Source organism: Pleuronectes platessa, chromosome 14 (assembly GCF_947347685.1).
Source record: "Pleuronectes platessa chromosome 14, fPlePla1.1, whole genome shotgun sequence".
Lineage (NCBI taxonomy): Eukaryota > Metazoa > Chordata > Actinopteri > Pleuronectiformes > Pleuronectidae > Pleuronectes > Pleuronectes platessa.
In genome coordinates, this window is record NC_070639.1 from 5,720,457 (window position 1) to 5,746,154 (window position 25,698).

Genomic DNA, 25,698 nt, shown 5'->3' on the forward strand with positions numbered 1-25,698 from the left:
CTTCATAAATGTCTGTCGTCTTTTTATCTCTCATCTTATCTTCTTACATTCTGTCTTGATCCCTGCAGGCTGCGGACCCTCGTACCTTCTGACTGTGTGTCTGAGTGCGGCTGGCTCAGCCCACGGCTACGCCAGACGTGAGGCCTCCACCACCATGTGACGACCTCGCCACCACTTCTGCTGCCTTCTGTCTGCCCTCCGCTGGCTGCACCTCTCCCCTTGACCTTGTTATCGACATGGAGCCCTGCATCGCCAACCTCCCCCTGTCCCCGGACCGGCTGTCCTCCTTCCCCCGACACAGATCCGTCTCTCCTCACTACCCGGGCCTCCACGGTCCTCACTTCCCTCTCATGGCCAGGTGTAACAGCAGCACCCTGCTCACTAACCTTGGGCTGAGGTACTGCTCCAGCAGGCAGGGCCCTCTGGGGGCGGGGCTGGGTCTGGGGGCGGCCCCGGGATCCTGCAGCCACGCAGGAAGCAATGGCAACAGGCCATACAGGAGTATGGAGAATCTGAACTGGAACAATATGGCAGATTCAGGCCTTTGTCCGTTCAGTGCTGCCCCCTACAGGAACATGGACAGTGAGTTTATTTTGCGCTATACATCTACCAGCCACTGGTATGACGGGCCCCCAGACAGATCTGTGATGGGGGCTCATGGACTGTTACCTCACCCGGAGAGCCTGGCATTTAACCCTCGACATGGGCTACCCAGGAAGGACCTGCCACTCTTCCCCCAGTTGCTTTTTCCAGGTGGCGTTGACGAATGGGATGCCAGAAAAGGCCTGAGGGAGAAACTCCGCCTTCAGAGTGCGAGGTCAGCAGTCGAGTCACTGAAGCCCCTCCCACTGCGGCCTCAGATGACCCCAAGTGCTACATCCATCGAAAAAGAGGGTGGGCATCACGTGAATTCAACAGTTGCTGGTTCCGGGCCGCTGTGCACGATGCGCATCACCAACCCTGAGGAGATCAAGCAGGAGGTCCTGAGGCGCCTGCAGCTGCGGCGTCAGAACAGCAGCCCTAACCTCACTCTCCACAGCTCCCCGGCTACCCCCAAAGTGGTTAAAACATCCTGCACAACCGACAACATCATGGGTAACAGGAACGGATCGGATTCTGCGTCTGAGTGCCGCAGGCCTCCTGTGGGACGTCTACATATCCCCACATTCGAAGAGTTCAAGAGGATGAGGCAGAGGGACGGAGAGCAGAGCAAAGAGTCCACAGCCGGTTCTGTGGTGTCTGGAAAACCTTGGGCCGACCTTCAGGATGTAGCAGAATCAAATTGTGAGAAAGCTCCGTCTGATCGGACTGTCCCTCAGTCAGGTTCTCCTAGAGACCCTGAGGAGGTGGATGGAGATAAGAGCACAGGTGAAAGGATGGACAACAGTGATGAAGACCTGCAGACCATCACCCCGTCAGAGAACCTTTCCTCTGACACTGTGAACAGTAACGGCACTGCAGACCCCACCTCGTTCTTGGCCTTTGTTACCAGCACTTATTCACCCATCTGCACAGGCCCGTCTCCCCGTTCACCCCTACCTCCCCTTGCCAGCTCAGCCCAGGAGAAGGCCCTCACTGCAGGAGGAGAAGATGGGAGCAGCAGGCGAAGGAGGAGCAGTCTGGAACCAGCTGGGTCGGCTCCTTTCCCACACGGCAGAGAGAACTGGGGCCGACCCTCCAGCTGCTGCCCGGCGCTACTTCTGGAGGGGACGGACCTGTCCAGCTACGGAGCCAAGATCTACAAGATGAAGGATGGACTCATTGGCTCAGCACTGGACCTAATCAAGAAGAGGTTAGTCTGGGATGGGTAGCAGGAGCAATGGGGGGAGTCGAGTGTTTGTGTTTATTATTGTCCATAATATTCAGATGCTTTTACTTGTAATTGGTACTTTTACTCTGTGGTATTGCTATCACTTATGAAAAGAAATTGAGTACCTCACTTCCATCACTCCTAAGATCAAAGTTTGAATTACTCCACCCTCAACTTCTACGACTTTGGAGCTTTTGAGAATTAAGTTGGAACATTAGGAGAATAAAGTCCTAATTTTAGGTGTCATGTTAGCGGGGGAATATCAGAAGACCAGCCTGACCCTGTGTTACAATGAGGAATTTTAAGCATCTTGCTAAGTTATACTATTTTACTCGTTCCCAAATAATGTAATACTTCATTTAAAACATAATATCTTAAGTATAAGTATTGTCATTTCCAAAGAAAGAAGCACAAGGACACTCTTTTGTGGAAGAGGAAATGTTAGGTTGTGGTCAAATGTGAGGTTTTCATTGGTTACATCTGCATGAAGTTCAAGGGAGTTCATTCTTTCTCAAGAAACAAGTAGACTGATACAAGGTCCTGGATATTGATGAAGCAGAACAGAACAGGTTTATCCTTGCTGCTTATTTCCTACTAACGTTTTTCCATATATTCTTATAATATTAGGACTTCTCTCCTAGAACTTTATTATCGCAATACTTTCTTTTCAATTCAGACTTTATCTTTGTATTATTATTCTCAAAATCTCTTCAACACGGACCTAATAGGCCATAAACCAGTTCCAAGTAGATGACTGAAAACAAAAGATCTTAGATGTATTTCTTAATTTCTCTTTGTGGTGCATTGTATTCGTTTTTGTATATTATCAATTAGTCTTGACTTGATTGAGCTTTCGGCCAATAAGCATTTTTGTTTTTTAAATCCAATTGATCTTTTCAATCATAGTCCACATAGTCTGAGCCCTGTAGCAGCAGAGGTGTGTGTCTTCATCAGAAAAGTCTATGCAAGTACATTTCCATGTGTGCAGTGCCAGAATCTTGTTTCTGTCTGTGTGCGTCCATCTGTTTAAGCCCGCCTGTGTTGTTGTGTTATCGATTTATCTCAGTTATTGTGATAACAGCTGTCGGAGCTAACAGGGCTGGCTCTGCAGACGAGGCTGTGGGCAGGAGGCTGGCATGAAGCATGACAGGCTGGACGTCCCCACAGACTCACTGTTTTCCCGGCCTCTCCTCTCCTCTCCTCTCCTCTCCTCTCCTCTCCTCTCCTCTCCTCTCTGTCAGTGTCAGCTGTTGGTGAAATAAAAACAGGCTTCACTCTGCTGTGGGTCTCTTTGACAAACAAGAGGAGATTGTGTTTATGCTTTTTCTTTACAGAACTGTGCTGTCGTTTGGGTTCATGACTTCTATTCAATGTAAATATGAGACCCTGAACACAGAGGAGCCACTTGATCAGGCCCGTTGAACAATATAAACTCCACCCCCTGCAGGCTAATGGGAGATAGGCGATATCTGTCTCTGCCTGTCGGGACTCTCCACTGACTGTCGCTCTTTTGTTCACACTGGTTGAAAGGATGATGGATGTCTGAATCTCTGCTGCACGAAGGCACCAGAAAAATAACTGCCTCTGTGTGACTTATTGTCTGAACGGCACATGTTCAGTATGTGTGCGTGCAGAGCTGCAGTCTCATTGCATGTTGTTTGTATCAAATAGTGAAAAATGGCCGAGGATATGTCTTCGAATGACTTGTTACCTGTTCAACACTAAATCAAAACAATGTCAGCATGCTATCCTAACCTCAAGTTAAAATCTTCTGCGACTTAACTTCCTCACAGTATCTGGAAATTAAGTTGAAATATCCTGGATATGAAGAGTCTGCATGCACTCGACCATGGACAAACGTCAGTGTGATGAGCACTACCTAAAATGACAGAAGCCATTTGAGAAAACATTTTGTCTCATAGGGCTTAACCAGGTGCGTCATCCTTATTTTAATCCTCAACCAGACTAAAGAAAAACGAACAAAAGAAACCTATTAACAGGGGGAAAAGAGAGATATGTGAAGGATCTCTCTCTCAGGACGGAGAGAAGTGCAATTTATGCCACATGTCTTTCATGTCGTCCATTTTTATATGCACTCCATGGTGAAAATGCTCCATGATGAACATGGCCAACATGTTACTTTAGCATGATTTGCTAATAAGAATGAAACACAAAGTATAAACTTTTTTTATGCTTTTCCGACTCGTGGGACTGTACACTCTTCTATCAAACACCATTCAAACACAGCCATTTGGAGCATTTCTGGGTCCAGTGCCTTGCCCAAGTGCACTTTGGTGTGCAGAATTGAGGGAATGGGGATAAAAATACTAACCCTCTGATTAGAGGACGACTCGGTCTCCCCCCTGAGCCAGAGCCGTCCGAAGTACAGCTGCAGGAGATATAATGTCATCAGTTGTGCAGGTATTTAAAATAATTGAACCACCCAAGTAATTAAAAATCATCCAAAGGGGATAATGAATGTGTGCAGCAGATCTTCTGACAGTCCATTTAATAATTTCACTAGAAAATACATGTGAACCTCATGGTGGTGCTCGAGGAAAAGCGTGAGGGGATCTAACATCAGTAAGATTTATCCTCTAGAGACCACACATGTCTGTGTAACATTTCAAGTGATCAACCCAAAAAACTTAATCAAGAACTAAACTATTACTTTTAAATTATCTAAAACAGAGAAAAACATAAAAAAGTCCAACCAGAGATTGTTTTGAATTTGATGTATCGCTTAAACGATTAATTGATCACCCACATTTGGCTATTGATTCATCGTCTCCCATTCGATTCAGCTCCACTGCAGTCCTCTCACTGACAGCTCCAGCGGCTCACATCCAACATTGTTAATCCCGAGTGAATTCCTCTTTTATGTTGAAAAAAACCCTCCCACAATGCAACTCACTGCGTTCAACCTAAGGCTGTGTGAATGTTTTAATACTTGAAGATGTATTAATTTAACATGGGCGATATTCTGTGTGATCTCTGCAGCCTGAGGTATTTAACTTCCACCGATAAGTCTCTTTGTTTAAGTGCATCATGCAGCCACACCTGCATACTGAGCGGAATACAGCCACATTATTAGAGTCATATTCATATTATTACACCTGGGAGGCGTTTTGTAGCCCAAAAATCTAGTGAAGCATTAAAGCAGCACCACTGAGTTAGTTGTACACTGAAGTAAAGGTGTAGCACTAAAAGGAGACGCTGCATTTACAATGTCACCAGTTATTTGTGTCGTCTAGATGCAAACGCTCACAGAGAAACAGACTAAATTCATTGACGTGTTATAAACATCACAGAAAAATGACAGACGGGCTAATTTAATTGTCACACTGCACCATTTTAACAGTGATCTATCAGGTACAGTGGTTTCCCGATATATTAAGCTGTGGGTTATTACTTCCCATGCATCATCCGAGGTGTGACAGCCAACGTTGTGAGGGAGAGGCCCTTAATGACAGTTTGTCAAGATGAAACTGATTGGATGCTTCAGAGCTGAATTGTTAAATCCCTATTAATTATATATGCCTCATCGTAACACTCAGTCCAGTTTAATTTGTACATTGGAACAACTTAAATCTGCTGCGTCTGATTTGTTGTTCCCCTTCATGCAAAAATAATACATGTTGTCAGGGTTTGCTGTAGTTTTTAGTTGAATCTGTGTGTGTGTGCTGCTGAAATGCCAAAGAGCCTCAGAGAGATACTGATAAAGTATTTTGATGACGTGTCCAGAAAAGAGCATTTTAACAGAGTAGCGTAAGATCCATTATAGCAAAGGTTAGGTGTAGTGCTGGTGTAATCAATTTAGTCTTGAACTGACATAAATAAGCTCATTGGTTTAGGTCATTGATCAGGCAAACATTTGAAAAATTTGACATCTTTGGGATAGCTTTGACAAAACCCGTAATTTGAAGGCATCACATGGGTTTTGGCACCTGATGTTGGACACCTGCTAGTTAAGTCATTTTAAAGTGAGTTTTTCTTTTATATATGAAGAAGGCAGCATGACATTGTCCAGGTCAGACGTGTTCAAAACAACAGGGACAAATCTGTAACATTCAGGCGAGGGGTCTGGGTCGAACATCCAGGGGCAGGACGTGACGTATAAATTCCGCTGCAGATCACATGTTTTTATTTACGGGACCTAGACACCAGCACCAGCCCTTGGGGCCAAAAGCTGTTCATGCAAGTTGACATCTTTGTCTGTCTAAGTGTTTGACTCCTCATTTTCACCCCAAGACATTTTTATAATTAAACTTTTCATGTCGGTCACTTGGCATTTTCCTGCTGTATTCGTACAATGGCTCACTCGACTGAGTCCGACATTTGTTCTCACATACAGCCCCTCTGGAAAATGTAAAGAAAACATCAGTAGGTCAGTGCAAGTCTGAGAGCAGCTTTATTCTTTGTATATCAGACTTAACAATGTATCAGTTAGTGTGAAGAGTACTCTAAACACATTTGGTAAATAATCAAATGGAGATTAGAAAGAAAATGCGAAGATATGTGCAAACGGTGTGGCCACAGTGACAGCAGCAGTTTAGTGATGACTTTCTGATGTGGTGGACACATCAAAGAGAAGAGAAAGGAAGAGACTCAATGCAACATTATATTTAAGCACAGGAGCTAATATCACTAAATGTCAAAGGTATATATAGCTGCTGGTGAAGACTTCACATGTTAAATACAAACCCGACATGCTCCTCAAGTTAACTTTACCCCTTGTTGTTAAAATCACCATTTCAGAAATTTACACCAAATAAAATATCTGTGAAACTGCTGATAAAGGTTTTTTTCTCGCTGTAACATTATATCTTGCCTTCGTGTCCGTTGGACTGTGAAGCTCAGCAGTGTTTGAAAGGGAAAAATCAATACTGTATATAGTTGGTGGTTCCTTATTAATAGTGTGTGTATTATTTTAGAGCTCTGCCAATCAATAAAACTACAGGTAATGTAGACGGGCTCAGGCACAGTGAGGAAGCAACGCAGAATTATTTTCTTTTTTTAGCCTCTGGGGGGAGCAGCAGGGAGTTGTTTTAAGGGGAGCAAAATATCAGATAAACTCACTGTACACAACCTACATACTACTTTATTGTTTCAACAGCAGAGACTAGTTATTGTAGATAAATATGGAAGACGTGTTTCCACTTCCTCCGACCATTCAGAGATATCACGGATACGGAAGCTCTAGCCAGAGTCTGCACAGTACCAATCAAAGGATGGAGCTGCCGTGTTAATATACATGCTCGACCAATCACTAGTCGGTGTCAACTGTCAACAAGTTTTTCTAGCATTAAACAAACTTTTCAGAAACATGAATGTTTGTTTTTACAACATTAACAAACATCAGTGTGATGAGTTTACCTAAAAAGGCAGAAACCATCTTTGATGTGTATTTCGACTTTTCGTCGAAATACACATCAAAGTGCCATTTGCTAACACGTAGGGAGGCAGGGTTTGTGACCTATACAGCAGCAAGCCGCCAGGGGGCCATTCAGATGCTGTGGCTTCACTTTTGCTGAGCTGTCATGACGTCCATCTTGGTTAGAAGTGTGGTTTTTTTAACATGTGGTCTTCATCTGCCCCCATGTGGCCCAAGCAAATCTGTGCAGCTTTATTAAAAAGTCCCAGATTAATCTGCCACAAATACATTTAGACTATATTATATTTATTAAAAATCATTTTTGATGCATTTACAGTTGGTGTTTTCACCTCTAACCCACCAGGACACGCTGTCTCTTAGAACCCTTGTCTCTTCAGGGAAGCATTAGTCTTTTTAGTGTAGTTGTGTCTGTGTGCACGCGTGGGCTTGTCAGTGTGTGTGTGTGTGTCTTTGCCTGCTGTTGTGCGTCTCAAATCACATGTTGTGCTGCAAGTAGGGATGCAGACAAAGGAGCGAAGAAAAAAATCTGCATGTGTGTTTGTGTGCCACTGTGCTGCAGGGTTGGAGTGTTAATGTCCACCAATGTGTCTAATTACTGCCCCCCCCCCCCCCACCCCCCAATGTAGATTTGATGCTTGGGGGATGAAGGAAAACAAGAGGTAATGATCATGGTGTTTCAGGAAGAGAAGGATGATGGAAGAAGAGGAGGGTGAGGGAGGGATAGGAGAAGACATGGCAGGAAGCAGAGAGGGAGGAAGAACTGTGTGGACTGAATGCCAGCGGTGCCTTAAGTGGCAGAATTATCACTTCAACCCTCCTCTTCCTCTTCTTCCCCCTTTTCTCCCTCCTTTGCCTTCATGACTCGCTTGTCCACCCCTTTTCCCCTGCCCTCCCCTCCCTCTCTTCCTATCATCCTTTTCCTCTCTCTCTCTCTCTCTCTCTCTCTCTCTCTCTCTCTCTCTCTCACTCTCACTCTCACTCTCACTCTCTCTCTCCTCCTCCTCTCACTACCAGCTGCAGTGCAGAGATTTCCGCCGAGACCCCCGTCAGGCTGTCAGGTGACCGGCACGGAGGCTGTGACATCACCGCCCCCTCGACCGATTGTCAGCCCTCCGCCGTTGCCATGGCAACGTCGGCAACGGCCTGCGGAGCCGAGGCTGGCGACGAGACGCCTGCAGGAGGAGGAGAGGCAGCAGGAGAATGCGTAAGGATTCTCTCTCATTTTCTTTTTTTTTAATCTTAACAGTGTCCTTGGTGCATGTCTTCGCTTTTCTCAACCTGCAGAAACCTGCAGATCTATTGGTATTCAAAGATGAAGGGACAAGCAAGGGGACTGCGACACAGACTCACAAACAAATGCACATCACTCACACACACTGATGCAGAGGTATTTTGTCGAGGCGAGAAATGAGTATGCAGCAGTCTGTTTTCCAGCAGCAGCTTGACGTCTGACGGTGCAGTAAAGAGAGGGGATTAAGCCGCCCTCCAGCAAAGGCTGCTGGCAACTCAGCGCTTCATCCCTGCTCTCTGCACGGCTCCTCTCTGCTGGACGGCTGCAGCTACATCCTCTCCGTGCATCTGCAGAACCGAAGAGCAGGACTGACATGGAGTCGCATCTTGCTTGCATGCAATGAATCTCTAGGTAGTTCAGTGCACAGATGTCGAGGTGCGTTGGATTCTTGCCTTTCCTTAATTCTTGGCTTTGAATCCACAGTGGATCCTTACTCTGCATTCCTAAAGTAAGAGCTGCTGCTTGATAATTCAGCTGAGCATGAATTATTCTCCTTAGTTTTATGTGATTGCTGCAAGCTGCAAATCGTCTCCTGGCGCAGAACGATGGAAAAGCTTACAGCGCCTGCCACTCGGGTGTAGCTGTTCGTTGTCAAGAGAATCGTCAACATGTAAGGAGGTAATCATGACAAAATCAATATCATCAAAGTCAGAGGATGTAAGTGAGGAGCTGCGTGTCATGACCTTCGAACTATCAACCTCAGCTCAACCCTCAGGGGCTTGATGGACCCTAAAAGGATTTTAAAAGCCACGTGAGCCGTGTGTGTCCTCGGAGTATGCTGCAGTGTGTCGGGGAACTCCTGGCTTCACCTTTAATTTAGACAAAAAAAGAACGCAGGACACTCTTTGAATTGTGATCTTGGGGACGTCCGTCATCTTCAAGGCTCTGTGGTTTGAAATTGTGATAAGAGCAGATTGTTCGGATGTGCAGCCTTGTTTTGTCTAGAGTCTGTTGTGAGCGTTGGCTTAGTGCTGCATCTCTGCATGAAATTTGGATTCTCATCAGTTCCTTCTTGGGATCAGAGAGATAACCAAGACTTGTTACGTACTGATGCCATGACAGTGACTACATGAAAACATTACACACACACACACACACACACATCGGTGATATTTCTGCCTCATCATAAGTCTCACCTTATCTCTTCGTTCGGAGCCCTTTCTTCATCCCGTTGCCATAGAAACTCGACAGTTTGACTGACACCTGTCTCCTTCCACCCGGCAGCAGACCGGTCTGGGCTGCAGGCGCTCCAGCTCGGACGCGGCCTATGAGCTGGCTGGGACGGTGAGGGCGCAGCGCGAGTGTCGTCTCCGGCCCCACTACAGCGACCCCATGCCGGCCGACGCTTCTAAGCGCAAACAGCTGGAGATGAAGATCGCTGCTGCTGCCCGCCTCCACGGCCACCGCCGGGACCGTGACAGAGACAGTGGTGAGCACATGGCGCACATGTGACGACTGTGTCACTTTGTTTGACATGTTTGAATGTGATCCGTTGCATTTTGAATCACAGTTAAACCTCTTTGGAGCAAACGAGGAAAACATTGATGCAGCAATGTTATCTTCAGAATGATAATGATCCCAGGGGCATAATTCAAGGCCCAATAATGGATCATATGTGTCATTTAAAATGATACAAATTCACAAATATTTAATCTTTATCAAAAAAATATTTAGTTATGGTAAATGCTTAATAGTTACTAGAAGGGCAGTGGAGCTCAATCCTCCCAAAAGACCTAACAGTATGAAACCACATTTAAATTCACTACATCCTGATTTTCATTTGGATCTGCAACAAATTTGCTGATTTGCATCAAGATCCGTGAATTATTCTCTGAGGAATCAATGTAAAATGTTGCCTTTGTTGCCTGAAGAGCTGATCAGAATACGTGGTGCTTTTCCTGCTTTACTATTGAGGAATAAATTAATATTTGGATCTATTTGGGGTGAATACAGGGGGACATTAATGTTTGTATAGCAAAGAAGACGAAGAATTGTCTAAATAAAAATAAAAAAAATTAATATAAATATCTAAATATATATATTTAGAGATAAGTCCTAAGTATAGGTCATTCTATAAAAAAACTGGTTCCTACATTTCCATTTAGGTAATTATTTATCATGTTTTTGCTCGACCTCCCAATGCGTAGCAAATGCAGACACGCACACACACACACACACACACACACACACACACACACACACACACACACACACACACACACACACACACACACACACATACACATACACATACACACACACAAACACAAGGTTCCCCTGCTGTCAACAGAAATCCTTTGACACAGATTGTCAGTCAATATATTAAATGCTAATGTTGACCTTGTTGCTCTCTGTCTCAGATAAGAGGGATGTGGATTAGATTCTGTTTTTACCTCATCACCGAACAAGACTAAGTCAGAACATCCCATGTCAACTGTTTGTGGTCATCATGCAGAATTGAGGATATTTGTGAAAATACAATTACCATATTCATGAGGTCATCACATATTTTTTAGCGTTTTGTGAACCGGTGTCAGACCTTTATCTGTTTGCACATTGGAGACTATGTACAGATTCTGTGAGGGTTCAACTGAACAGGTTATTTTGTTTAAAAAGCAGCTTTTTCTGTTCTTATAACCTCATATATAACATTTATAACTTACACGTCTCTGAGTTTGTCCAAACATTCATGAGATTTGTCTCTCGCCCTTTATTTTTTTAAAGGGTCACTGAAGGTGATTAAAAGGGGAATTGATAGATCAGTGATTTCTTTTAAACTTCTTATTCATTGAATGAATTTAGGTTCTTTAAGTATTCAGATCTTAACTCAACGATTATGGTCTTAAGGAACATAGGTGTTTTTAACATGCATGGTACCCCTGTGTCTGTCCTCTCCGCCCTTACCTTAAACTAGTGATTCTCAAAGTGGGGGGCGCGGACACTCTCCAGAGGGGGCGCAATGTCACAGACAAAAAATATTTAAAATTAAAAATAACTTAAACAAAAGAGATCGACGACCTGTCGCTGGTTAGTGAAAGCTCCGTCAGTGGGAAAATGCTAGGGGCTGGACTGAGACAAACAAATCAAATAGTATTTCATTCCTGATCCACCAATCAAAAGAGGTGTGTTATCATTTGAACGCGAGTTGGTCTCTAGATACATCTTCCGTGCTCAGAGCTCACTGTGGTTCTCTCTGAGCGAGTGGGCGGGTTCGGAGCGCCGGGACACACACACACACACACACACACACACACACACACACACACACACTCGCCCGCTCCTGGTATTTCATGATGGCCTGATACGATGATGATTAAAAAAATTTACGTGACGTTCACTCACGTTCATCGTTACGTTCACGTTAATAATATGAAAACTGATTCGTTAAGTTCAGCGTTCGCGAAAAATATGCACAACACTGAACTGTACAGCCACTGCGGAGGGGCTGAAGAGCCGCGTTCGGCTCCAGAGCCGCGGGTGGCCGAACCCTGTGTGTAACCGAATTTGTATGGTGTATTGGACGTTTTTGTGGCAGCAGTGTCCATCACTTTTAGCTGTCCTCTGGAAACACTTCCGTTGTGTTTTCTCCTCTACTTACAGCGCGTTTGTCTATTTGCTGCGCGTTTGTCTATTTGTTGCGCGTTTGTCTATTTGCAGCGCGTTTGTCTATTTGCAGCGCGTTTGTCTATTTGTTGTGCGTTTGTCTATTTGCTGCGCGTTTGTCTATTTGCAGCGCGTTTGTCTATTTGCAGCGCGTTTGTCTATTTGCAGGGCGTTTGTCTATTTGCTGCGCGTTTCTGTAATGTGTTGTGTGGGTTGTGAAATTGATGAAGATGTTTTCTTACTTTGCTTGTGTTTTGTCAACTTGCATGTGTTTTCTTAAGTTGCTGTTCGTTGAGCTCTCAGGGCCACCGTATTTTTTAGAAAGCTCATAGCCCCAAGAGCTAGCCTTCTAGCTAGCTAACTTCTTCCAACTGCATATAGCCCTTTTCTCCTTAACACCTACCTTTACATCTTCAATCATCCACCGTGTTGCAACAACTAAATCACCAGCACTTGAATACTATTCTGTGCTGTCCCTGTCTACATTGTGTACTGTTCCTTTTGTTAGGAACCATTGCCTAGCAAAGCCTTATTCATTATTCGTGTGCAAGTCGCTCACAGCCACACAAACACACTCACAAGACCACGACGGTGCAATTAGAACTTTATTAACTTCACACACACTGTATCAGCTTTGGGGGGGCCCAGCTTGCAAAAGGTTGAGAACCCGTGCCTTAAACCGACCGTACCCTAACCCTCAATCCCCACAGTCTTGTGGATTTCCTTTTTGTCTCCGTAATGAAGACACATCTCCAGAATGTCACTACAAACACAACATGAGCCCACACACACAGTAATAATGACATGATCCATATTGACAACAACGGTTAAGTTGTTGACTTGAGGGTTGAGGATCTTATTATTGGAAAAAGATTATATCTGTAATGGTTTCTCTATTTATAATGGCTGGCAGTGACCGGTTCAGATTAAATGAGGGGTAATTATGGAGGGTGCAATTAATGGTGTGTCTCAGTGTGAACAGGGTGTAGAGATGGAATCTATAAGTGCTAATGACTCTGCTCCTCCTCAGCTCCAGCAGCCATTCGGGGCCACTCAGAGCCCCCTGGCGAGGAGCGTCAGGTGGGTCTGGGTGTGACCCGATCGGGGCAGCACCGCTGGAGCACCATCAGTAGTCTGAGCGCCGACAGCGGTGTGGTGGGTCTCAGCGACGAGCGGGAGGAGGAGGACAGAGAGCCCCGCCGGTACCGCAGAACCCGGGGAGCTGAGGTTGAGCGGGTGGACAGCGGCATCGGTCCGGGGCTGTCCCGGACCTGGAAGAGACCGTCTGCCTCGCTCAGAGCCTGGGAGGCCCAGAGACCGTGTCCGGACTGCGGCCTGAGGGACGGGGCGTCCAAGGAGCGAGGGGAGCGCATGTGCGAACGTTGCTCCAAGCTGCGCACGGAGCGCAAGGAAGCCATCCTGGAGTTCCTGAACACGGAGTCCAGCTACGGCGAGGACCTGCGGATCATCAAGGAGGAATTCTACTGCCCCATGCAGAGCGCCGGGCTGCTGACGGCCGAGCAGCTCACCGTGGTGTTCGGTAACGTCCAGGAGCTGATCGACGTCAACGACCGCTTCACCGAACACCTGCAGGACAGCATCGACCAGGCCTTTGACCAGGTGACTCACTCTGTGTCTTGTACACACTTACGATGCTTTCATCTGCTGATTTCTAAAGCTTGTGAGCTTCGAGTCCCTTCTCTAACACACTTTACCTTCAGGGTCACAAATCATTAAGCCATTCTTTCTTTTGAGTGCAAATTCCTACAGTGCACTGCAGACCTGTGTGTATATATGGTTTCAAGCCTTATATACACACAGTTAGAGCAGTGATGGATGAGGATGGTAAGGTTGGATGTGTAAGGTAGAGCCAGGTCTGTTTGTAAGTCAGAAGGAGGGTAGATCTCAACTTTGCTACGTCTTGGAACCAATGTGCTGAGAAAGGTTTGGTCGTTTCCATTTTAGCTTTTAGAAAAAGCAATGCTCTCATGAAACTCTCCACAAAGTCTATCCAATCCAATGCACCCTTCACAATATGTTGGTTAAACTTAAGCTTTGTCTTGCATATTGCTTCACATTTCACCTGCTATTGCTGCAACTGCTGCAATCACAATTTAAATTATTTAAACTCTGCAGCAATTCTGCATCCATGTAATTGTTTGGGGCTGAAATAAGAGATGCAATATTATTAGTCAATAGCTCCCTAAGACAAATTGCTTCCCAGTGCAAGACATAAACGAGTTGAACACTGACTCGACCACTTCCTCTCCTGTGGTTCGACCTCAGGGAGACGAGGATCTGCTGACCGTGTACATAGGAGAGATCTTCCTGGAGTTCGTCAACATGCTTCCCGCCTTCCAAACCTACTGCCTGCAGCAGTCCACCTCGGTCAACCTGCTCAACACGCTGGAGAAGGAGAAGGAGCTACTCAGGTACAAACAAAGCAAACGAGGATTTGTCTTCTTCTAGGCCCGTGTGATAGAAACTGCGAACTTTATTGAGTTCCTGCCGCCGCTGTTCGTGTAATTCGTAATGGAAAAGACAGGGGGGTCATCATTAATTCAGAAGGTCTATTTTGAGAGTAGAGATTCTTATTTTTAGATAGAACCACAGCTCACCCAGGAGTCAGGCTGTCCTGTGATTCTCGTTAATCAACTTAGTAAGGGATCTCCCAGGACAAACACAGAATATGAGAATCTCTCAGCTTTCATAATTATGCTTCCGTGCTGGCGACACCTAGTGGCTGGAGGCAGAATGTTTTTGGGTCGTCCATCCTATTTTTGTGGTCAGAAATCTCTTCAAATTTGGTACAAATGTCGTGTTACATTCACAGATTTACTGATTGGACCTTATAAAACAGGTTTTTTATATTGTGAACGTAAAATCTCAGAAAATCCTTGAAGGAATTTCTTCAAATTTGATGCAAACCCTCAGTGATTAGATTTTCTTTGTTCTTCTGTTTCTCTTTTCAGAATCTTTTTGGATGTCTCCCAGAATGACAATACAGCACTGCGTCGTATGAACCTGCGCTCTTTTCTCATGGCGCCCCTCCAGCGCGTGACCAAATACCCACTCCTGTTGAGCCGCATCATTAAGGTCACGCCCGAATGTCACCCCGACTATGCACGTCTCCGTGAGGCCAAGAGTCGGGTGGAGTCCCATCTGGAGCACATCAACATGAAGACTAAGCAGGAGGGCAATGGCGTCACATGGTCCCTCCGGTCATTCCGACGAGACAGCCGCAAGAACCGGGAGGTGATCAACATCGAGATGCGGGAGATGTCGATGAAGACGGTGGGCTGGGCCCGAGAAAACACCCGCTTCGTCATGGAGGGGCCGCTCCAGCTCTCCCAGCCGGCGGATGGTCAGTGGGTGAGGAAGGGAAGCAAGGCCCTCAAGTTCCAGAATGTTCAGAGTCTGCTGATGGTGAGGACACAGCGGGTGGGTGAGGCCCCAGGACCAGGCCCCGACCTCGGGGCATGGGGAGATCAGGTTGAGGGCGGCGGAGACAGCATTCGAGACGGAGTGCTGGTTCTCATCAAGGACAAAAGCAGCGGGAAGTTCGCGGTGCTGAGAGAGCCCATCCGTCTGGGGAACTGCGTGGTGTCGGCGGATCCCGACTCCGAGGACACATTCGAGGTGCTTGACATCCGACGGGAGTCGTTTGTTTTCCGTGCCTCAGACAAATCTTGCACCCAGCAGTGGTTCCATCAGATTAAGAGGTACACTCGAGACTTGGGCACCTGGAGGAAAAGACGCAACGCTTTGCCCAACATCATGATCAACACAAACCAGACGCGCTCCTGAGACCAAGCATTGCCACGGCTTTCATTTTTCTTACACTGTAAATAACCTGGAATCCTTCAACCGCTAAATCAGCCATCAACAAGATACACACATGAGATTTCAGTAAAAAAAAAAACATTTCAGGAGGATAGAGACGGATATAGCACTTTTTTTTCTTTACAACGCTTTAAGTGCACCATGCTGTCATGTAGTCTGAGGTTTTGGATTTAAAGCCGTGACGTAAAAAGAAATCTAATTCTCGGACAACCAAAAAAACTTGGGCTGTGCTCTTCAGCCTTGATTGTTAAGACTGTTTTGCTCTCGGAGAAAAAGAGCCATGATTTCAGAAAAATGAGGTGTGCCTGTTGAACGGCATGACTGAACATGACTGACTGCAAAAAAGAAATGTCATTTTTTTATACGAGACAGTTCGGGGTGGGGAAAAACACGTTTATGGCGTGGTGGACACATGCTACATGAGCATTAATCTGTGGTTTTCCGTTTGTTGTACTGACCTCTCCTCGTCTGTGTGCCGCCACCTACTATACGTCGGCGGTAGAGCAACTTTCACTGCCAGAGATGCAGTTGAGCAGAGCTTCTTCTAACGCACTGAGCGGACCTCCTGTATCACTGTGTCCAAAAAAGAGAACTCAAACGACAGCAATAATATCTGCCACTTTCAAAACAAGTAGCTACTGTGATTGTGTTTTATTTTTACCCAGGATTTTATGTTTGGCATCAGGTGATGATGCTGCTTCGCTGTGTTGGATCCAACCCAAGTCTCAAATCTGTTCGTCGGCACCTTTACAGCTTCCCCTCTGAGGAACTCTCATTGGAATTAGGATCATCTTAGTGCCGTGAAAGCAGCTTGGGAGAAGTTTAGTCTCCTTCGTGTTGACATCTCATCAAATAAGTCAAACGCTATAGTTTCCCTCACTGTGGGTTCAGTGCCGAGTTTTTCAACCTTGGGTTTTGGGGCAGATTAAAAGATATTTATTAGTCTGGTCCAACACAAAATTGCCAAAAACTAATCTTCTCATTTTTGTATGATCCACCAACAAGAGTTGTTACCTCCAACAAGGAAGTTATTTTTTTTTTGTGCATTTTGTGTTAGGCAAAATCTACTCAACCGATTTCCATGAAATTGTGTGGATCTGTGGCCACAGTGACCCAGGTAAGAACCCATTAAATATTGGTGCAAATCCCCCAAAATGTTTTTACTTTCCTCACCAGTGCGAGAAGGGGTTTCTGGGTTGATTTCCCAAGGAATATTTCATGGATCTTGATGAAATAATAACATCCAAATAAAAACCCGGATCTTGTGATGGTGGATCCTGATGATCATGGTTTATGGATACAACTAGATTTTTCCCTATATCTCTGTCGGATATTTTCTTTTGTACAAATTCTAAACATTGATACACCTCTTCATTTACTCTCCATCAATGCTGTAAATATTGTTATTTTGTTGACGTGTTCAGAGAAACACAACATATTTTGCACTTCTGTCTGTCCTGGAAGAGGGGTCCCTCTCTCTGAGGCTTCTATGTCTTTTCTCCTCTTAACAGGGTTTGTCTGGTAGTTTTTTCTAGCCTGGATGCCAGACGAATTTAGCCCCGCCCACAACATTTTAGGTCGGGCGGTTCGGTCTGGAGTCGCTCCGTTGGGAAAAAATTATGCCCGACCGGGCCAATCAGATTGTCAGGGCGGGCTTTATACGATGATTGACAGATGATCAACGGTAACGTAATCAACCACGTCATCAAAGTGCCCTTAGGTTGAACTCGTTTTCAACAAACATGCCTGCCGCTGGCGAGCTGAGATGTGTAGATGCTGCCATTGAGTCTGTTTTAGCAGACATCGACAGCGTATTCAGTTTGAAAGAGGACCGCGCTAATCCCTATCGCCCCGGCGCTTGGCTGTTCACAACGGACACTGAAGCGACGCTGAACCGCCGGGCAGCGCTAATAATATCACCCGTTGATCCAGTAGATCGCTGCACGGCTTTGTGCCAGTCACACCGGAGGCTGAAGCACCACGCTGCGTCAAGGCTGCCTCGCGGTGCTTCAGCCTCCGGGTTGACCGGCACAAAGTTTTAACATGGTAGTGGATGGGAGCCAGCTGTTATTTAAGGCTTGGCGCTGCGCTGAAGCGTCCGGTGTGAACCCAGTAAATAACTCACAATGCGTTGCTTAGCATACGTCACATACTACGTTGCTCTGATTGGTTGTAGGTCTATCCAATTGAGCGAAGAGGAATTTTACTTCCTGGTCAGTTGAAACACGCCCCATAATCACAGCCCAATGGAGCGGTCTCAGACTCACATTCTGACTAGAATTGTGAGTCTGACAACGTCAGGCTAAGTTTTTTCTCTACTATTCGTTAGGGTTAAGTGCAGACGACGTCGCACCTTGTTAAGCCTTGTGAGACAGTGAGTTGTGAATAGGGGCTGTCCAGATAAAATGTAATAGATTGATTGAAAGTCAATTGAAATGTGGTGTCATAAGGGGACTGCTGAGCCTTGGTGGAGGTATGTACTCTCCTGAGTGCCCTTCTATTTTCATACACAATTATATATTAGCAAGAGTTGAGGATCAGGAACAGAAACTACAGATGAATAGTTCAAACAACGTCACTTAATAGAGCGCCGACCTCCTCCAAGGCCAAACAGTCTCCTTACAATCAAACAAGCCACACAGAATCACATATCACTCAGACATCAGTTCCCTAAATGTGCCTGAATATTATCATCAAGATCCATGAATTATTTCCTGGGAGTTTTGGTGAAAATATCCCCAATTTTTTTTGGCAATTTTAAAGAAAGTGATAAAAGACAAATCCAGCAGATCCCCCCCTTTGTTCAGGTCTATGTGAAACTGTAACGAGGCCATGTCCCATCTTTCCTTCAAGTTTCTCAGAATTCTGATCAGTTACTTTGTCGTAATCCTGCTGATAGACAAACAGACAGACAACATAAGCTCCTTGGCAGAGATAATTAATCACTAGTCAACATTTGTGACTTGGTGTCAATCACTTCTCTCCTGAAAGATCGCTTCATTGTCAAACATAAATAAAACAGGTTTCCTGATGAACTCATCTCCAAAATGTCGGTACCATCTTGTCACGACACGGTTTGACTATGGGACCCAGCAATGAGCTTCTGTGCCTTGGTACTCATTGTTCAGCTACAGCTGAGATATTGATTAGACTGCCCTCTGCTGGCACTTGGTTGAGATTACTAATAAAGGCAATATAAGTGTATTCCTCTGACAGTGCTTGGCTGCTGATAACACGTGATCTTCTCTTACTTATGTGTGTTTTTACGTCTCCTGGTTATGTTTATTTATGATGGCTTTATTTAGTTTAATGCACTTTATTATTATCCAGAAATAGAACAGTAACTGTTGGTAAAACATGATACGCAGTCTTGTTAAATCGCAATTCTTCATATTAGAAGGAACTTAGTCGACTGAAGCTGATTGCAGTCTTCAAACCAAAACCACTTTTAAGGACCCATGCTGTTTTATGTTTTTAATAACGTAGCACTATGACAGGTAGGGAATCACTGTTCTTTGGAGGGCAGAGCTGCTCAACACACTCCTGCACTGTTGGAGGAGGTCGGTTCAGATTTACAAATTGTAAAAGACGACTGAACTGCATTCCATTACTTTCCTCATGTGCATTTGAAAGGCCTAATGTATATTGCCCCCCCAATGAATTCTATTAAAAGACTTTAAAACAAAAGACAAAACCTGGACTCTTCTCTGCAAAAAGCTCTTTTCATCAAAATCAGTCGAAGCTTGAAATGTAGATTGTAGAAATATATTTACAGTCATTTTAAGCATTTTAGTGACACCTTATTTCAAGACGGAAATAAACACAGTACAAGTGGAATACACTCTTTACACCAGGGAACAAAAACGCAAAATGAAGGGTAAAGAGGGTAAGCAAGAATTATTCCATCTACTACTACGACTACAATCTAGAGGCAAACAGAAGCTTCGATACGGATGCTGGAGACAAATGTTCCAGACATTTTTTCAACAGTAAACAAGATATGATGAGTAAATATTTTTGTATTGTTTCATCGCGCAAAAAAACAAAATACTAGACAGGCTCAACAGACGCTTTCGTCTGCCCTGTTTTGAAAAGGTTCTTGCTAATAAAAAAAACAACTGGTTACAGAGTAGCTTTATATCGTGAAGAGACGTGCATCGTTGTCGTTTCTATGGTTGGATCGCCATTTAAAAAAGTCCTGTGAATTCAGGTTAGGTGCTATTAATGATCGAAAACACAGAGATAACAAGAATATTAACAAAAAATGTTTGTTATTTCTGGAATTATCGGATTCTGGATTGAATCGTATCAAAGTTTAATCAAATATTTTTCAAAAATGAGGCTCCTGGATATCTATTTAGGTGTCAATCGTTCAGAGCCCTACAAAACACGACCCAACACAAACGTTTTCTTTTTTGCAAATAAATGACCAGAACAATTTGCTCTGCATTGCCGGGGCACTTTCGCTGACCTCTGTTTTTGCTTTTCAACTAATTTAACATAAATTTACTATAATTCAATAAAAAAAAGAAGTTGACTGTTGCAAATGCGACACGGGGGAACAGTAACATATGCATCAGATGAAGCTGAGAACACAGATTTACAAAAACTAGCAACGAACCGAACCTTGGATTTTGATCCTCTGAACGAGGGATTCAAACTCAAGTCAACCCCTCTGGCACCATCCCGACAGACTGCCATCCTTCCACAGCACCTCTCGTGTATGCATTCACACAAACAGACACACACACACAGTCTGTCCTCAGCTGCTGGGACCTCAGGCAGATCCCCGGTCTTGCGGTTCTGGTCACCGATCTGCAGGAGCCATGGAGAGGTTCCAGCCCGGGGTAGCTACTGCGCCCTCCTCCGTCTCCAACAACTGATCGCCACCTCTGACCTCTACTTGTTCCCGCCAGACTCAGACTCCTTGGCCAGGCCGCGGATAGAGAGGTCGTACACCACCTCCTCGATTTTCTTCACGTCATACTTCAGACCATCATAGCGCTTCCTCAGTGGGTCGTTCTTCAGGTTGAGCAGGCGGAAGCCCGAGTCCAGCTCATTGATGAAGTTGGAGATGCGGAGCGGCCGGGTGTAGTCTCCTGCTGTGACGCTGTTCACTGCCAGTCGTGACTGGAGATATGACAGCACCAAGTTAGAACAAAGGAACAAATTTCAGGAAATCTTTCTTTAGAGTGCATGATATAGAGGAGTAATAGAGTCAGGCATAAGACAAAAAAATATATATTTTGAGAATGAAGTTCAACCAAATCAGAGAAAGATTTATTTCCAGAACATTTTTTAAATTAAGTTGTAATGCTATTTTGTGAATAAAGTCAAATCCTCTAGCTGGGTTTATGACCTATACGGCAGCCAGTCACCAGGGAACCATCTAGACTGGCTTTGTCTTCACTCTTTGGGAGATGTCATGTCCTCCAAGAGAACCAACAGTTTTCCATACAATCTCCTCTACTGATTTCCACAATGTGTGCGTAAACCAATTCTGAATCTGAAGCACAACTTTACAAATATATTTACACAAGGAATATGGTAGAGCATTATTTCATTCCTTGAAATAAAAAATCCCCTCAGTTTTTTCCTAATGCTTGACCCTGTTACTCTTCCATGAAATAAAAACATCAATTGCTTAAACACACCAGAAACCACAAGTCCTTTGCTACAGTTCAACATTTCTTAATTGTACAGAAACTAAAAAACGTTGCTCTGGGCTTGATACACTGTCGATTTAATGCGAAAGCATCAACGCTCAACTCACCAGTTCACTGGCCATGATCAACACACCCGCAAGGTAGTCCTCTACATCCAGGTGAAACCCTTTCTCTCGCACCACCTCGACTACAGTGTGAAGAAGGCAGAGGAAAAAAAGAGAAGAGTAAGGCCACATTAATCTGTGAGAGTTATAAACTGAACTGAACACATGAACTGGTACCTACTGCCGAGTATCTTAGCCACCTCCTCCCGAGTCACCAGAGTTTCACTCTCCAGGTAGACGACAAAGGCTGCTAAGAAAGCCAAGCGCTGCAGCACGAACCTCCAGTGTTCATGGAACCTTGAGTGAGAAATTAGACACGTTATTTTATTTCTCCAAGATAACCCACCCGGTATCAATCCTGCTGTCCACAGTCATAGCTACATATAAAATACATTAAGGGTTAGAAATGTAAAAAAAACTTAAACACAACAACACAACAAGTAATAGATGTGAAGTTAGGCCCAGTTCAGACTTGGTATTAACATCTTCCCTGAGAGAGCTGATCACAAGTGAACATCTTTAAGTACGTGTGTTCTCGACCATGCGATGACAGCCACCACTTTAAAGTGGAGCTCTGGTGGAACGATTATAAATCTAGATTAAAGCTTGATCCATGTTCATCATGAACAGGCAGAAACGCTCTAAGAAATTGAACTAGGCAAAAGAGAAAAGGCTACGGACTAGGACGTGACAATCTGGGAAAAGATGAGCCAAGAATGTTGCTATGAAGTTTGAAAAATTAGCAGAGGAATAACAGTGACGACACAGACCCGCAACTTGAAGAGAGTTACACACAAGAATGTTATTTGAAACATAGCTCATACCTGTAATATTGCTCCACAGGAAACTTTGTTTTGAGGTCTGTGATTTGTGTCCTGACTGTGCAGAACAACTCACGTGCCCTTGTACATTTACTGGGAACTAGAGAGACAGGAAAAGACCGATTTTATAATCTGAGACACCATCAAGTACAAGTAAAGCTGTCCAAACACTCACTTTCTTTGAATCCAGATGGCTGGTGGACACTTTGGATAACTGTCAGAATCTCTCTAGCTGCCTGCTCCAATGTCTGAACCACCTTACGGATATCCTACAAAAATGATGCACCACAGGATACAGAAAGAGTTTTGGTTATTTTATTTTTCTTTAAACAGAAAGACATTTCAAACTCTTCAAATGCGTGTTTAGTCCAAGTCAATACATTTCAGAATTTAACATATAATATAATGCAATTCATTATTACCTCCACCAAGGAGTTTATGTTTTCATCTGTGTTTGTGTGTTGGTTTGTTAGAACAATTACTCACAAACTACAATTTTTACTTTGTTTGACAACTTAAGAACGGGCGTTTTTAAGACCTTTTCACTACAGAGAATAATTGGAGGCTCTCGATGAGAAAAATCAGACATATTAAGGGGACATGTGGATCTATTGGATTTAAATGTGGCCTCATAAGGAGGGTATGCAATCTGCCATCTTGCTAACATTACATTGGTTTTCTAACATTTTATTTATTGGTATTTCTTTTAACATTGCAAGAACATAGTCATGCAAAAAATTAACATTTTTAAACACTATGGACATAGAACATTAATGGAAAAAAATTAATTGGAGCGCAAAACAGATATATAGAATAGAATAATAGTACATAAATAAATGACAATAACAATCTTAATATTTGTATGGTATTTTTTTTTTATTCCACTTCCGGGCAATACATTATAGTATCACACTTTTCTCTTAACTATATTTAATCCCGTTATTTACAAGATTTTTGCTTGAAACTGGTCTCATTGGTCTTAAGGTCCTAAATGGGATCAGTAATATTAAGTGTGTTCACGTTTAGGTTGAGCAGGATATGGCACGTACACATTGGCGTTATTACATTAATCTTCTATAGCTATAACATGTCAAAAAAGAAAGACGGCGACAATAACAACGAGGTTAGGTGAAACCCACTGGATCAAGTGAACGCATGTAGAACAAAACAACCCGACGGCAGAGATTCATATATTTTTTTAGAATTTATGATTAAAGTGACATAAATATAAATAATTTATCAACCAGGTTCCAATGTTATAAAGCTACATATCGGATGTGATCATCAGATGAGCCAATGTCTGAAAAACAGAACCTCACTCGTGTTTAAACAGTTTACAGACTGTGGTTAGCATCGAGCTAACCGTGTGTGAGCTAATATTGATGGTTTCATTCAAACCTCTCTGACATCCTGGTCCGCGCTCAGGAAGCCCTGGATGTAGCTGAACATCTCCGTGACAGACATGTCTGACGAAGAGGAGGAGGCAGAGGACGAGGACGAGGAGGAAGAAGGTGAAGAAGAGGAACAAGCGTCCGCAGCTAAATCAAAAAAACAATAACGTGCACGAGAGACCGTCACCGCTTCATCTGGCGCGTGTAGATGACGTCACGACTTCAACGTCAAGGTCTGTAGTGAAGAAAGAAAGCAGGAAAGACGAAAGAAAGAAAGAAAGAAAGAAAGAAAGAAAGAAAGAAAGAAAGAAAAAGACAGGAGAAAGGTAAAAGAGAGAAATAACAAAATAGAAAAAGAAATAAATGAACTGTAAAAGGAGAAGGGTCAAAGAGAGAAATAACAATAGAAAAAGAAAGACAGAAAATAAATATATAACTAAGTTAGACAAACAGATATACAAGATAGATAGATAGATAGATAGACAGACAGACAGACAGACAGACAGACAGACAGACAGACAGACAGACAGACAGACAGATAGATAGATAGATAGATAGATAGATAGATAGACATATAGATCGATCGATAGATCGATAGATAGATGGAATGATAGATAGATAGATAGATAGATAGATAGATAGATAGATAGATATATAGATCGATCGATCGATAGATAGATAGATAAATAGATAGATAGATAGATAGAATAAAACGAATGCATCAGAGACAATCATATAATTAAATAAATATCTGAAGCCCTGACAAAGACATTTAACATCTTTTAGTCTGTTTTCTCTACATCACCATCCAATACACAACTCTCACTCAAGCTGTATCCTAAAATAATTTACATTCTATGATATCATGAGAATCCTAACACGAACTAATTTCTCTTGAGACCAACTATAATAGGATCTGATATAATATGGGACAAATAAACCATAGCTCTTTTACAAAGATCCTCCAACATGTAAGTGGTTTAATCCATGAACAGAAACTGCTTTGTTTCCAGGACAAAAACTTGATGTCGTTCAAGACAAGCTGCATTACCTAACTCACCCTGTCGGGGGAACCCTCGCTCATGTTACCTTCATGTGCTGCTGGGAAATAGCACATTTAATCCAAATCCTTTCCCAAAGAATAACTGGTCAACGGTCCATTTTTTTAACAAGGTGGCAAAACGAATGTTTTTCTTACTAGATTCGTCCCATGACTGCTCTATATAACGATATATTCATCGTCCTCAAATTAATACACCATAAACTCTGTCTCAACAATGTCTTATCAGAAAAAAATGTAGAAAACGTATCTGTGAAACATGAATGTGTCAGGCATATTTCAACAGCAGGAAAAAGTGTTTGATGGGCTGGAAGATATAAAAGGCATCTAAATCATGCTTACATGGTTGAAAAATAGAGAAAGCTAATAACTGTCAATATGCATCATAATAGAAGATAGAAGATACATGTATTGGTCCCACACACACATGCACACACACACGACATGCAAATGGGGGGTAATTTGTTCTCTGCCTTTGACCCATCTGGTGAACACAGGAGGACACACAGAGCAGTGGGCATCCATGCACGGCGCCCGGGGAAAAACCTTAATCAAACCTTAAATTGTTAAATAGAGAATTAAAAAGAAAACCCAATAGTAAAGACTAAGAGAACAGTGCAGAACAAGACATTAGCAATTAATTGATTTAATGAAAAAAAAAGAAAACTTGGCACAAAATAAATTTGAAATTCAAAGAAACTTCAGTATAGTGAA

The 25,698-nt window shown here is 43.6% G+C and overlaps 2 protein-coding genes across 2 annotated transcripts; one reads left to right on the plus strand and one right to left on the minus strand.

Annotated features, from left to right (window-relative positions):
* Nucleotides 1-236: 236 nt before the first annotated feature.
* On the plus strand, nt 237-17,234 carry si:dkey-91i10.2 (uncharacterized protein LOC555224 homolog). The gene is made up of 6 exons (XM_053440311.1): nt 237-1,792; nt 8,220-8,409; nt 9,721-9,925; nt 13,136-13,719; nt 14,386-14,531; nt 15,072-17,234. The coding sequence occupies exons 1-6, from the start codon at nt 237-239 to the stop codon at nt 15,904-15,906; spliced, it is 3,516 nt and encodes a 1,171-aa protein (XP_053296286.1). The 3' UTR covers nt 15,907-17,234.
* Nucleotides 17,235-19,693: 2,459 nt separating this feature from the next.
* tsn (translin) lies at nt 19,694-24,133 on the minus strand. Its single transcript, XM_053440189.1, has 6 exons — nt 23,932-24,133; nt 22,709-22,802; nt 22,537-22,633; nt 21,894-22,009; nt 21,716-21,795; nt 19,694-21,072 (listed from the first exon to the last, which is right to left on the minus strand). Exons 1-6 carry the CDS (start codon nt 23,995-23,997, stop codon nt 20,842-20,844), a joined length of 684 nt encoding a protein of 227 aa, XP_053296164.1. The 5' UTR covers nt 23,998-24,133; the 3' UTR covers nt 19,694-20,841.
* Between the last annotated feature and the right edge of the window lie 1,565 nt (nt 24,134-25,698).